The 12,064-nt window shown below is 44.3% G+C and overlaps 1 protein-coding gene across 1 annotated transcript; it reads right to left on the reverse strand.

The window, feature by feature from the left end:
* Positions 1-1,612: 1,612 nt before the first annotated feature.
* Positions 1,613-11,727, reverse strand: FAM8A1 (family with sequence similarity 8 member A1). The gene is made up of 5 exons (XM_054193205.1): positions 11,112-11,727; positions 7,431-7,551; positions 3,581-3,704; positions 3,218-3,357; positions 1,613-2,888 (listed from the first exon to the last, which is right to left on the reverse strand). Exons 1-5 carry the CDS (start codon positions 11,710-11,712, stop codon positions 2,744-2,746), a joined length of 1,131 nt encoding a protein of 376 aa, XP_054049180.1. The 5' UTR covers positions 11,713-11,727; the 3' UTR covers positions 1,613-2,743.
* Between the last annotated feature and the right edge of the window lie 337 nt (positions 11,728-12,064).

Raw genomic sequence — 12,064 nt, forward strand, 5'->3', positions numbered from 1 at the left:
TCCAACCTCTGCTTTTTGACAGTGACATTGATGCTCATTTTAGAGGATCTTAAACTCTCCTTCCTAACAGAGAACCTCTAACTAATTTAAGATCCTCTAAAATGAGCATCAATGTCACTGTCTTAAGGTTGGAGCTATACATCAGCTGTCTAGCTGCAATGGTTGCAGTTAATTTTTATAGAGCTATTTGAAAAAAAAAAAGCTAACAAGAGGAGAAAGTACACCCCATCATAAATGAGTAATTTGGGATTTTTTTCCACTTCTGTAGCAGTTAAAAGAGCTCGTAGAGAACATTGTTCTAGTAAAATGAGAGGAAGTGCTCTTGTTCATTTGGGAACTGCAGCTGAACTTCTACTAAGCCACAGCATTCGGTTTATGGTTGAGACCTAATTGCTCACTACAGCTAGAACTGAAAGGACCTGCATAAATTCCAGAAGCTTTAAATGTCTTCAGCCGTGTTGCTGAGGTTTTTTGCCAGTGCTTCTGCCCTTCACCCCAATGCTGCTCAGCACTTGTACAGCTACAGGTGCTGGTAATACAAAATGAGATACTCTTCTCCTCATGAACTACACCTGACAGGAGGACAAAGGCTAACTTTTGTTTCCATGAGTCTTAAATGGGTAGAGCTCTAATGACTGTTCCTGTAAGTAGAAAATAGTCAGCAATGTGTAAGCTGCTGTCAGACAGTCACCTCCTGCCACTGTTGCTGTGGAGGGATTATATGCAATTATGTGTTTCCAGATGCCTGAATCAGAGAAATGCCACAAATCTCACTTCTTTTCCTTAGCTCTATCACCTGCCAAATACTCATCCTACAAACAGGGGAAAAAAAGCTGCATCTTCAATGGAACTTGCATAAGAGAGAAACTAACAGCTAGTGTTTACAACAGTATAATGTATATGTATTTCCATGGGACAGGCTCTGTGTTCTTCAATTGTAATTTTCTTCTTTACCTGCCGTGGAAGGAGGGGGTGGTATTTTTCTACAGAGTAAGAGATGCTTTCCCTTATACCTGAATTGGCAGGAATAAGCTTTTAGTCCCTGGTGTTGCTTTTCCCTTCCTCCCCCTGTCTTGAATCCTAGTTTCTAGGTCACGGCTACAGTAAATAGAACAAAAGTTCTTTTTATACTCACACTGAAATTGTAAATAGGCAACACTCACCCTAGAAGGGACTTCAGTTAGTTCTGACAGCCTTAGCTTATGTCAAGCTGACAGCCACGCTTGAGCTTTTAACTTCAATACTTAATTCAACAGTGCAATTCTGTGAAAGAACAGTTAAGTGATATCTCTGAAGTTCTGTTTCAGCTAAATATCTTCAAGTGGTCTAACAGCCTCAGAAGTGCTGCATTCAGACCGCCCAAAATATCACTGTAAATGAAGATGAGAACGCATACACAGAATGCATAAATAGAACACCACCACTTACCAAACTAAAATACTGCAGAACGGTAACACATTACTGATCAAGTTATTTCACCAGAAGAGAAGACAGATAACCAAGCTCTCAAACATTTCTATTGTCAACCTCCAAAACTGAAGGTAAGGTAAGAACTTCAGCCACAGAGTTGGTATAGTTATTGTTAAGGGAAGAATGCACGGAAACTGGGCTATAGAATTCCAAACTCTTACTCAAATTTTAATGAAACATTAACATTGTTGCTTATATTCCTTTCCCAAGATACTAACAAGATAAGAATAAACAAATTATCAAAGCTATGTAATCATGCAAAATACTGGGCTTCTTTATTCAGTATTTAAGTTATTCTGAATATACAAACAGTTAGCCAGAATTATAGAGAAAATAACCAGTATTTGTACTTCCATAGATTTACACCCATAACACATTTCAGTTAATGTTTTCTGCATGCTCCTGAAACACATTCAGTTGTTTTGCTTGGCATTATATGCAAGGAATAGACAAGTGCTTTCACTCCAAAGAGAAGCAAAAAAGTTACCTTCCATTAGCATGATCTGTACCGTTCACAGCTCCAAAATTATTTACACACGCCAATTCACTAACACTGCAGTGTAACAGACCCTTCCCAGAGAAAAAGCAGCTCTTACTTCACCTCTTTATTGGCTCTGACATGTGAAATAAGTGGAAATGCTTAAGACAGGCATGCAAAAAACTTTTCACATCAATGTTCTGATAAAATACTTGAAGAGGTGAGGGGAATATGATCTGTGAAGCAATAGGAAGGACATGATAAACACTGCTCATCTCTTTCTACACACGTGGCAATTTAATTAACATGATTTGCCCTACTGTCTAATACTGCAGTTCTCTTCCTCTCAGAGTTTATCATATGACTTAGGCAACTGCTTGGAAAACAACTTGATTTTCTAGTTACCTGCCAACATCCAAAACTGCAGGAGCAACATTTCTTCTAAGGTGGAGTATTTCTAGGTATCTGCTTTCTGCAGACTGACGAGCAGAACAGCTCCTTTCTGCAGTTAATACAACCACTTTCCTTCTCACCAATCGGATGTTAATACTTCCAGATTTAATACATATTTTTTCTCTCAAACTTCTTTGGCATTTATGAAAACTCCAATGCTTTGAAGGTAGCTGCTGGCATCATACCGGAGTAAAACATTTTCTTTAGCTTCTGAATCAGTTCCCATTTCATTTGGGCAAAAGATTCGGATAGACACCTCAATCTCAGTTTTGGGGTAGGTCTTTGTTCACTGGGGGTGGGAGGGGATGTTCAAAACCAGTCTGGAAACCTCATCTTTTGGTATCATCTGACTCCGTTTCTTCTTACCACAATAGTCCCTGCTACAATATCATAGGCTGTTCTGTTATGCTGGAAAAACAGCAGTGTAATAAATGCAGGAAAAAATGAAGCAATAGAAAAATTCTTGATCAAAGCTCGTATTGTGGACCTGAAATGAGAATAAAACGTTCAGTGCCGTATTTTCACTTTTCTGCTTAAATTAGTAGGTAGTTTACGTTCAAGTTTAGTGCCTCAGTTTTACACAGCAGAAAAATCCATCTCCAGAGTTCAGAGGAGACTGTTTTATCAGCTAGCCTGAAAAACGTTCACATGATTGAATAATTGCTATTTTATTCTTAGTTCACAGAATGTAACAATAGCTCTTGCAATCTAATTATTGCAAAGGCCACTAATAAAGAAATGGTGTATTTCCTTCCAAATCACAGGCTTTCCACACTGTTAACCTGAAAGCAACGAGACTGAGCTAAGAGCACTTACGTTGTCATACTGACATTAGAAGATGGAATGACTAACACACGGCTGGGCGCAATAAGTACAGATGTATCGCATGTCACAACGCGCAGTCCAAGCAAGAATTTCCCTGGGGTTGCTCCACCTGCTCCCCAAATACAGATTATCTGTAAAAGAAAAGTTATTTCAGTTCCACACAACAGCGTGTTGTTTACTGGTCGAGCAAACTTGGTTTTCATCAAAACTATGTGACCGTCATAAGATTCAACATAATCCAAAATACTGTAAAGAGGATTTACTTCATAGGCCAATGGTGGCAGAATTTTTTTCAACATTTATTCAACAACTGACAACTGTCGATTACAGAAGTTAATGTTTATGAGTAGTTACCTCATAGAAGCAGACCAACAACCTGTAGATGAGAGCTACTATCATCATTTTCTGCAAATCTTCCATGGACGTATCTTCATCTATTTCTTCTATTATGTAATGCATGGCAAATTTGGAGATATCCCTGTATAAAATAAGACTGAATTTTAAAACCACCTTTCTCCCAATACCAATGTTACCCCTTTAACACTAGAATTCATTCCTTCAGTTCTGGTATTAGTCGAAGAACAAAAGCTCCTTGGCTTCTCCGATACTAAACAGGCCATTAAAATTCAGAACACTAGGTTTCCTTCTGAGTTGCTGCCTAGTTTGTTTTGTCTTTTTCATTATGAAAAGATCATTCTTTATTACCACTTTTGCACAATGGTGTCCCTGGGTAGCGAGCTGCAAAATTGTTCTGAAAATTCTCGCGCTTCTTGGGAGATAAACAAGAGATTCTACGTGTAATCTAACTCTACATAAATGGAAGTCATCTAAGTCTTCTTATAGGAACTCTCAAGGAAAAATAAAAGGCGGCACTCTTCTCTCTAAATGCAAGGGAGAGCTGTCCTCCCTTGCATGATCAGGGTTCCTCATTCTCACTAGTCTTTACTGCTCACAGTACTCGTCTAAAGGCAGACACTTTGGTATGCCAGAGGAAGTTTATAACTTAAAGCAACTGAAACCTTCAGCCGTTTACCCTATCAAAGATAGCAAGTGGCAACTGCATATTTTCACAAGATAAACGTTACAGATTTAACATTCTTATCTGATACCTGGAATGGACATACTTGCAACATGTATTTAGGCAAGGACTGTAAGAAAAGATCAGGTTTGTGACCACCTGAGGAACCTGAACAGAGGTAAATCTATGGGACTTAATGTCCCCAGATGCATCCCAGAGTCCTAAGGGAATTGGCTGATGTAGTTGCCAAGCCACTCCATGATATTTGAAAAGTTACAGCAGTCGGGTGAAGTCCCCGGTGACTGGAAAAAGGGAAACATTGCACACACTTTTACCTGTCAGCCTCACCTCTGTGCCTTGGAAGATCATGGAACAGATCATCCTAGAAGCTATGCTAAAGCACATGGAGGACAGGGAAGTGATTCAAGACAGCCAGCACGGCTTCACCAAGGGCAAGTCCTGCCTGACCAACCTAGTGCCCTTCTATGATGGAGTAACTATATCAGTGGACAAGGCAAGAGCTATGAATGTCATTTGTCTATCTATCTTCTGTAAGGCCTCTGACACAGTCCCCCACAACTTCCTTGGGTTTGACGGGTGGACTGTTTGGTGAATGAGGAATTGGCTGGATGGTCGCATCCAGAGGGTTACTGGTCAATGGCTCAATGTCCAGATGGAGATCAGTGACGAGCGGTGTCCCTCAGGGGTCAGTATGGGGACCGGTATTGTTTAATATTTTCATCAATGACATAGACAGTGGCACCAAGTGCACCCTCAGCAGGTTTGCAGACAACACTAAGCTGAGCAGTGCAGTTGACACACCTGAGGGATGGGATGTCATCCAGAGGGACCTGGACAAGCTCAAGAAGTGGGTCCATGTGAACCTTATGAGGCTCACAAGGCCAAGTGCAAGGTCCTGCACCTGGGTCAGGGCAACCCTCAGTTGCATTACCCCAACAGGCTGGGGAATGAAGGGACTGAGAGCAGCCCTGCACAGAACACCCAGGGGTACTGGCAGATGAAAAGCTGGACATGAGACGACAATATGCGCTCACAGCTCAAGAGGCCAACCGTATCCTGGGCTGCATCAAAAGAAGCGTGGCCAGCAGGTTGCTCTGCTCTGGTGAGACCCCACCTGGAATACCGCGTCCAGCTCTGGGGCCCTCAGCAAAGGAAGGACACAGACCTGTTGGAGCAGGTCCAGAGGAGGGTCACAAAAACAATCAGAGGCCTGGAGCACCTCCCCTGTGAGGACAGGCTGAGAGAGTTGGGGTTGTTCAGCCTGGAGAAGAGAAGGCTCCAGGGAGACCTTATAACAGCCTTCCAGTACTTAAAAGGGGCTTAGAAAAAAGATGGGAACAAACTTTTTATCTGGGCCTGTTGCAATAGGACAAGGGTTAATGGTTTTAAACTCAAAGAAAGTAGATTTAGACTAGATAGAAGGAAGAAATTCTCTACTTATGAGGGTGGTGAGACGCTGTAACAGGTTGCCCAGAGAGGTGGCAGATGTCCCATCCCTGGAAACATTCAAGGTCACGTTGGATGGGGCTCTGAGTAACCTGAGATACATTGAAGATGTCCCTGCTCGTTGCAGGGGGGCTGGACTAGATGACCTTTTAAGGTCTCTTCTAACCCAAACTATTCTATGATTTTCACTCACGCATCTAAGTGAGAATTACTAGTCACAGAGAAATGTGCAGTTCTACTTTGAAACAGTCCCATCTATCTTTGTACTACCTGCCCTCCTTTTTATTCACACTTTAGGATTGGAAAGATAAGGAATTAATAAAATAGTGTGGCACAACCTGTGTTTCCCTTCAATACAAGCCTGGCCTGAAGGCTCTTTCCTGAGCCTGTGAGGATGTATTTTTTTCATGACAACTCCTCAGCCTAAACTCAGCCACACCACATCTCACTAGCAAATGTTTCTCTGGAGTTACCTGCAAGCAACTTACTGGCTTTTGCAAAAGTAGTGATATTGAATATACTGTAAATTAATTCAAAAAGATTCTCTCTCTTTCCATTACCTTCGCTACTTTACAGAAACGATATACATACAGTTGGTCCCCATCTTTCCAGTACTTCGTTTTCTACCATTGTCAGGCTACTTAAAGCAAGACGGAAATACAAGCTGTTGGGTTAGAGTTTGAGGTTTTGGCAACTGAACAGAACTGAGAGTTTGGCATTTTAATTGCATGCTTATCTGAACAAAAACCACTGATCCTTTACATTGACATATTTATTGCTTTGGATTTGACTCTCTTCCACACACCTTTCAAGCAGCAGTTTAAGGTGCCTGAAAGATGTTATCTGCATAGTATCAGTTTACAGTCAGTCAACATTTGGAAGGTTCTTTAGCAGAAAACTTGGATTCTGAAGTGTGTTTGTACAGTAATGGATTTACTGACTGCACCAAACTCTTATCTTCTAATCAGACTGAAATATTTGATTACACCAACCCAAAGCAGAGGAACTAAATGAGCTACAGAATAAAATACCTACAGTTAAAGCAGGAGATAAAAAAAGAAACAGCCGTTGAGGTAAATTATTACATCTGAATATAAAATGTGAAATGAAGAATCTTTCAGTCTAGTGTATAGCTGATACAGGCGATGCTTAATCATACTTTTTAAGAAACCCAACTTATGCCCAGTAAAGACTGCAGCATGGTAGCATTCCTAGCAATCAGGCTGTATTTTGAAAGTACGCACATATCTGACGTGCAGGATCTGAAGTAATTTTTTTGTTGTGGGTTAGCGTTATTTTGGCCACAAATCTAAAACACAGCACCACAGGAGATGCTATGAAGAAAGTTAACTCCATCCCAGCCAGATCCAGTACATTTTTAAACGCTGTTTAAAAAACAAATTTGTCAATGTTTTTCCTTTGAAATTTTTAGAGGACTTTTAAAAAATCTTGCTATTGCCTCCCAAAAATAAGACTGCAAGTCTAATATATCCTTAGGAAGGCGTTTGTGAGCCTATGAACAAATTCTTTGTTTCCATCGCTGACCCCAAATTAGAAAGTGTTTAAAAAGAGGTTAACCTAGTGGTGCTTTTTCCTCAACTTTTGACAGTTACTAAGTGCCAGCATATTCATAAGCATACCATATATACATCATGACACCTCAAAGAGCATGAAGAGCTTAAAGCTGTATACAATAAAGCTTTAAAGTATTCAACTTACTTTATTCCACTGAGGTGCATAATACTTAAAACAATGGTTGCCTTTATAAAGAACAGAATAAAAAAGTCCACCATCTCGGCTATGAACCTGTGTGCCAGCGAAGGGATAATGAACTCCCGACCTGTAACAGAAATAGTTAACATTACCTTACCCAGATTTTACTGCACTAACACAACGTTAACACTATCATCTAAGAACATTTCACATTAACGTCACTGCAAGAACATTATCAAGATCTTGATCTCAGGTCACATCTTCGAGAAAACTTCTAAAAGTGTATGAATAAAAAGTGATCTGATTTATTTAAATCAAGTTATAAGAAACTTCTTAAACTAAATCAAACTTTCAGAACTCCGAGTCCACTCATAATTAGCATTACAAGCAAAGTCCCACCCCACTTAAGAACTGAAGTACTTTGAAGATGTATCAATTTTTGTGTTCTTTTGTTTAGAACACCTTCATAGAGAAAGATTTCAGTAAATCTGAGAGCTCAAGTAAAAGGAAAAAAGGAAAATTAGATCTTAGATCTACCACAACCTTTCTATTGCTTATCAGCAAGGCTTCCGTATGTACTAGGTACCAGCTCTCTAAAAGTAAAACACAGACTATTCTTTGGCAAATCAGACTCAAAAATAGAAGCAGATGAAAATACTGGTCATACCTGGCATAAACATTCCTATAGACATGTTATTATAATAAAATGCAATTTGTTGCCCTACCACAAGCCAGAAATGTAACACATTTCTCCTATTTAGTTGACCAAGTGCAAATGGGGGCAAAATAAGTAGTCACAGTTACAAGTTTTTGTTGCTAAGGTACCTCAGATGATTAAAGCAAAGAAAATATTACAGAGTGTCTTAGAAAGTTTCCAAGAAATAGTGTTGGAAAATAATTTCATCTGAACCCATCTACCCCTCTTTATTTCCCAAACAAAAAACATGACTACTCACATGAAACCAGCAAGGACTTGCATCAAGACTTCATTTAGAAATACCCAAGTACCGCTAGATCTAACTCATGGAAAATAGTGACTGTGTTTGTTAGCGTTTCTGAGAATGCCAACCCTCATGCACAGGGAAAGGAGAAAAGGAAAGGGGAATCATTCACCTCTCCATTCTGAAAAAATATCATCAAATTTTACTTAGAATAAGCCTCCACAGTTCAACTGCTGAGAGTGATAATGCCAGTCCTGGTCTCACAAGCTGTGCAAGCGAAGCTGAAAGCCCATGACACTTAGGTGCTTTTTAAATGGGGCAAGAATAATCAAGCAGTGATTAGGTAAGAGCAAGTCCTTATTTAATGCACCTCAGTTTATTTATTCCATACCTGTTTCACTAATAACTCTGCACTGATACTATCGCGTAGCACCACTGTTACATAAATAATACTAAAATGGATTCAATTCTCATTGTCACAGCACGTCTAAAGTTGTCAACTAAATTCTAATTAAACATTCTTCAACTAAGGCAGAAGGGAGCATAGCCAGCCTCCCCAATCCTGGCTTCAGCATACAGCGCCAGATAAAGACTGTTCATTTGCCCTGTTAAAAGGAACACATTTGCTGAAGTCAGTAGCACAGTTTCATTTTAATACATTAGACTCAACGACTGAGTAATGAAGAAGCTAAATGGGGCTAAGAAAATAAGTACTCAAATTATGTTAAACTCCATTACATTAAGAAACCTTGGCAACCCTCACACTAGTGCGGTTCCACTGCAGTGATTTGACATGTTCCTCCTTTCAAAATTCCACTATTTTGCCAGGGGCTACTATTTGTATGTCAGAGACAGCCAAATGCAACACGCATCCATCTCAGCTCGAAGTCTAGGATCTTACATTAAACTAGCAATAACGACAGGTTTGCACTAGTCAGCCAGGCAGAGCAGCTGAGACTTGAGCACACTTTTCACTCTCCTGTTCCCAGTACAAGAGGAATAATCTCCTGCAGTAAGGCAGGGAGGGGTGAGAGGAGGAAGCCTCTTAAATCACAATGACTCTTAAATCATAAAGAGCCTGCTGCTGCCCAGGATGCTGCTGCTATTGGTGCTTCGACACACACCCAGCAGGCAGACTGAACTGGAAGAGGCAGCTACCAATTCCACTTTTTGACATCCTAGTTTAAAATCTGCAACATTAGCATAAACTGTCACTTATTTCAGCTTACGTAAGCAGGCTGGGCTAGTAAACTGCAGCGGCGTAGGGACAGATACACGATCCGCCCTGCCAAGCCTGCCATGTGGGCAATAATCTCCAGCAGCAAAAAAGGAGCTGTAATCGCTTTAGCTGTTCCGGACATATCCACCTGCAATCTGGAGCCAAAGCACTGGCACAACAGCCTATGTTTATAATTGTATCATATCACTATACCACATACAGAGCTCTCTTAAGAAGGCTGGGTGTTGCAACAGTATTTACCGTTCAAAATAACCACGTTCCCCAGCATTAAGTGCTTTTTATGCCATAAATTACCTTTAACCTACGGGAATTAGTTCCTGAAGAACTAGGTAAAAACCTAAGAATCATTCCAGTCTAGTCTTTGTCCATATCCTGTTTTTCAATGACTGGCAGTATCTGTTTATAAGTAATCTATAACTCAGAATTGGGGCACAATTAAAGAAAACACGACCTTGTGTTACAGCCTTGTTTAAACAACGTCTGCTCAAAACCACAAGGAAGAAGCAAGTTCAGAAGCTAGATTCCCTTCCCTTCAAAAGAAAGATGAAGCAACCAAAACCATCCTCCCCTCACACCCAGCCACCGAGCTTATAAATAATGCTACAGATCAGTAATGCTGTACTTTGCCCTGCAGAAAGAAAGATCTGGCTTTCCTCCAAAGTCCTTTCGCAGTGTTCCGCTCCACAGGTTTCTACCATTACTCAAGGTGCTACCAAACACTGAGGGCATGTCAGTCACCCAGGCGCTCCTTGACTCATTAAGAAATGTTTGTGTGCTCAAGGTTTTATCCCTGATGCGGTCAGACCGAGTTTGCCTTACTCTCGAGCAAAAATAAACAGCAGCAGCACTATGCACGGTCTTCAATATCTACAGCCATAACAGACTTCTGCTTATCCCAGGTCCTGACCCTCACTTGTTGAACGCGAGTGAGTTTTTTGTTCCCTGCTTCAATTTCACTGCATGATATTATTTGAGCACCAAGAGCCCACTAAGACCAACGAAGTTAGTTTACATCATCCAAACGGGCTACTTATAAAGCTAGCTGCATTACAAGCCTGCGACCCCGAGAGTTAAGTTTCCTGGGGAAAAATAAACTCCTTCACATACATGTAAACACCTTACAAGCACTGCAATTATAAGCCGCGCAGGCAAGTTAACCCTCTCAAAACCTGCTTACGGACTGAAGGTCTGGACTGACACACTCGGTGTCTGGGCTGCCGCCTCTTGCGAGGCAGAGCCCCACGCCCGGATCTGCAGCCCGCACAAGCGCGGTGACCACCCTCCCCCCGCAGCTTCCTTCCCCAGACACCGCTTCCCAAAACTGCGGCGGAGGCCGAAGGAGCTGCGGGGACGAGGCCTCCGCTCCCGGCCCCCCGACCTTCCCGCACGGCGGCGGCGAACCAGGCCCCCGGCCACTGCCAGCCGCCTCCCCACGGACGTGCCGAGGGGCCGCCCCCTTTCCCCCCTACGCCAAGCGACCCACACCGGCCCCCGACCCCCACTCACCCGCCGGCCGCCCCGTCTCCCTGGGGGCGCCGCTGCCGCTGGTGCCGGCGGCGCTGCTGGAGGCCGCCCTGGACGCGGGGGTCAACCTGCCCGCCGCTCCCGGCCAAGCCGGGGCGGCGGCGGCGGTGGCAGCCGCGGTGCGGGGCCCCGGCCCAGCGGCGGCGGCCGTGTGGGCTGGCGCCGGAGGGAAAAGATAGAAGGGGCTGTAGTAGGCGGCAGCGGCGGCCGCCCCCGGCGGCGGGGAGGGAGGAGGGGGCGGCGGCGGCGCGGCGACGCGAGGGGTGCCGGCGGCGGCGGCGGCGGCGAGGAGGGCGGGCAGGCAGCCCTGCCAGCTGAGGTACCCGCAGTACGAGTCCCACAGCCACTGGTGCACCCGCCGCGCGTACTCCGCCGCGCTCAGCGGCTTCGCCCCGCCGCCCTCGCCCCCAACGGCCACCGCAGGGGAGCGCGGCGGTGCAGGCGCGGCGGTGGCGGCCGCCTCCTCTCCGGCGACGCTGTCGCCCTCCGCCATCGCTGCCGCCCCAGCGCCGGTCCGGCCGCCGCCCGGCTCCGCCATCTCCTCCATCCCCGCTGACACCCAGCGCCGTCCCACACCGCGCATGCGCCGAGGAGACGCCTCGCCTCTCCCACTTACCGCGGGGGGGAGCAGGCAAAAACTAGGCGGAGTCCTTCGGGCACCCGGCCTGGCAGGGAGCGTACCACTGCCGGGCAAACCCCTTTCTGCCGTTAGGCTTCCCCCTCCCATGAGATGGTATCGCCCAGCGTCGAGGCACGGACGCCGCCTGCCCTGGGCCGTTCCAAGCGCTCTGGAGGTGGGGGAAGAGCCGAGGGCCTGAGCGCGGCGCAGCCCGAGAGGTTTCCCGGCGGCAGCGTATGCGCGGAACGCACGTAGCTTTTCCCTTAGCATGAAGAGCGGGGCTCCCCGGTTCCTCCCGCAGCCGCCCCGGATGCAG

The sequence above is a fragment of the Rissa tridactyla genome, chromosome 2 (assembly GCF_028500815.1).
Source record: "Rissa tridactyla isolate bRisTri1 chromosome 2, bRisTri1.patW.cur.20221130, whole genome shotgun sequence".
In the NCBI taxonomy this organism is placed as follows: Eukaryota; Metazoa; Chordata; class Aves; order Charadriiformes; family Laridae; genus Rissa; species Rissa tridactyla.

Bases quoted from the DNA above. Each gene is read 5' to 3' on its own strand.
- FAM8A1 (XM_054193205.1), bottom strand. From the start codon at position 11,712: ATGCGCGGTGTGGGACGGCGCTGGGTGTCAGCGGGGATGGAGGAGATG. The intron at 7,552-11,111 runs GTGAGTGGGGGT...TTTCTGTTACAG, and splicing joins GGAGACGGGGCGGCCGGCGG to GTCGGGAGTTCATTATCCCT. The intron at 2,889-3,217 runs GTAAGTGCTCTT...TTCTCATTTCAG, and splicing joins TCTAATGTCAGTATGACAAC to GTCCACAATACGAGCTTTGA.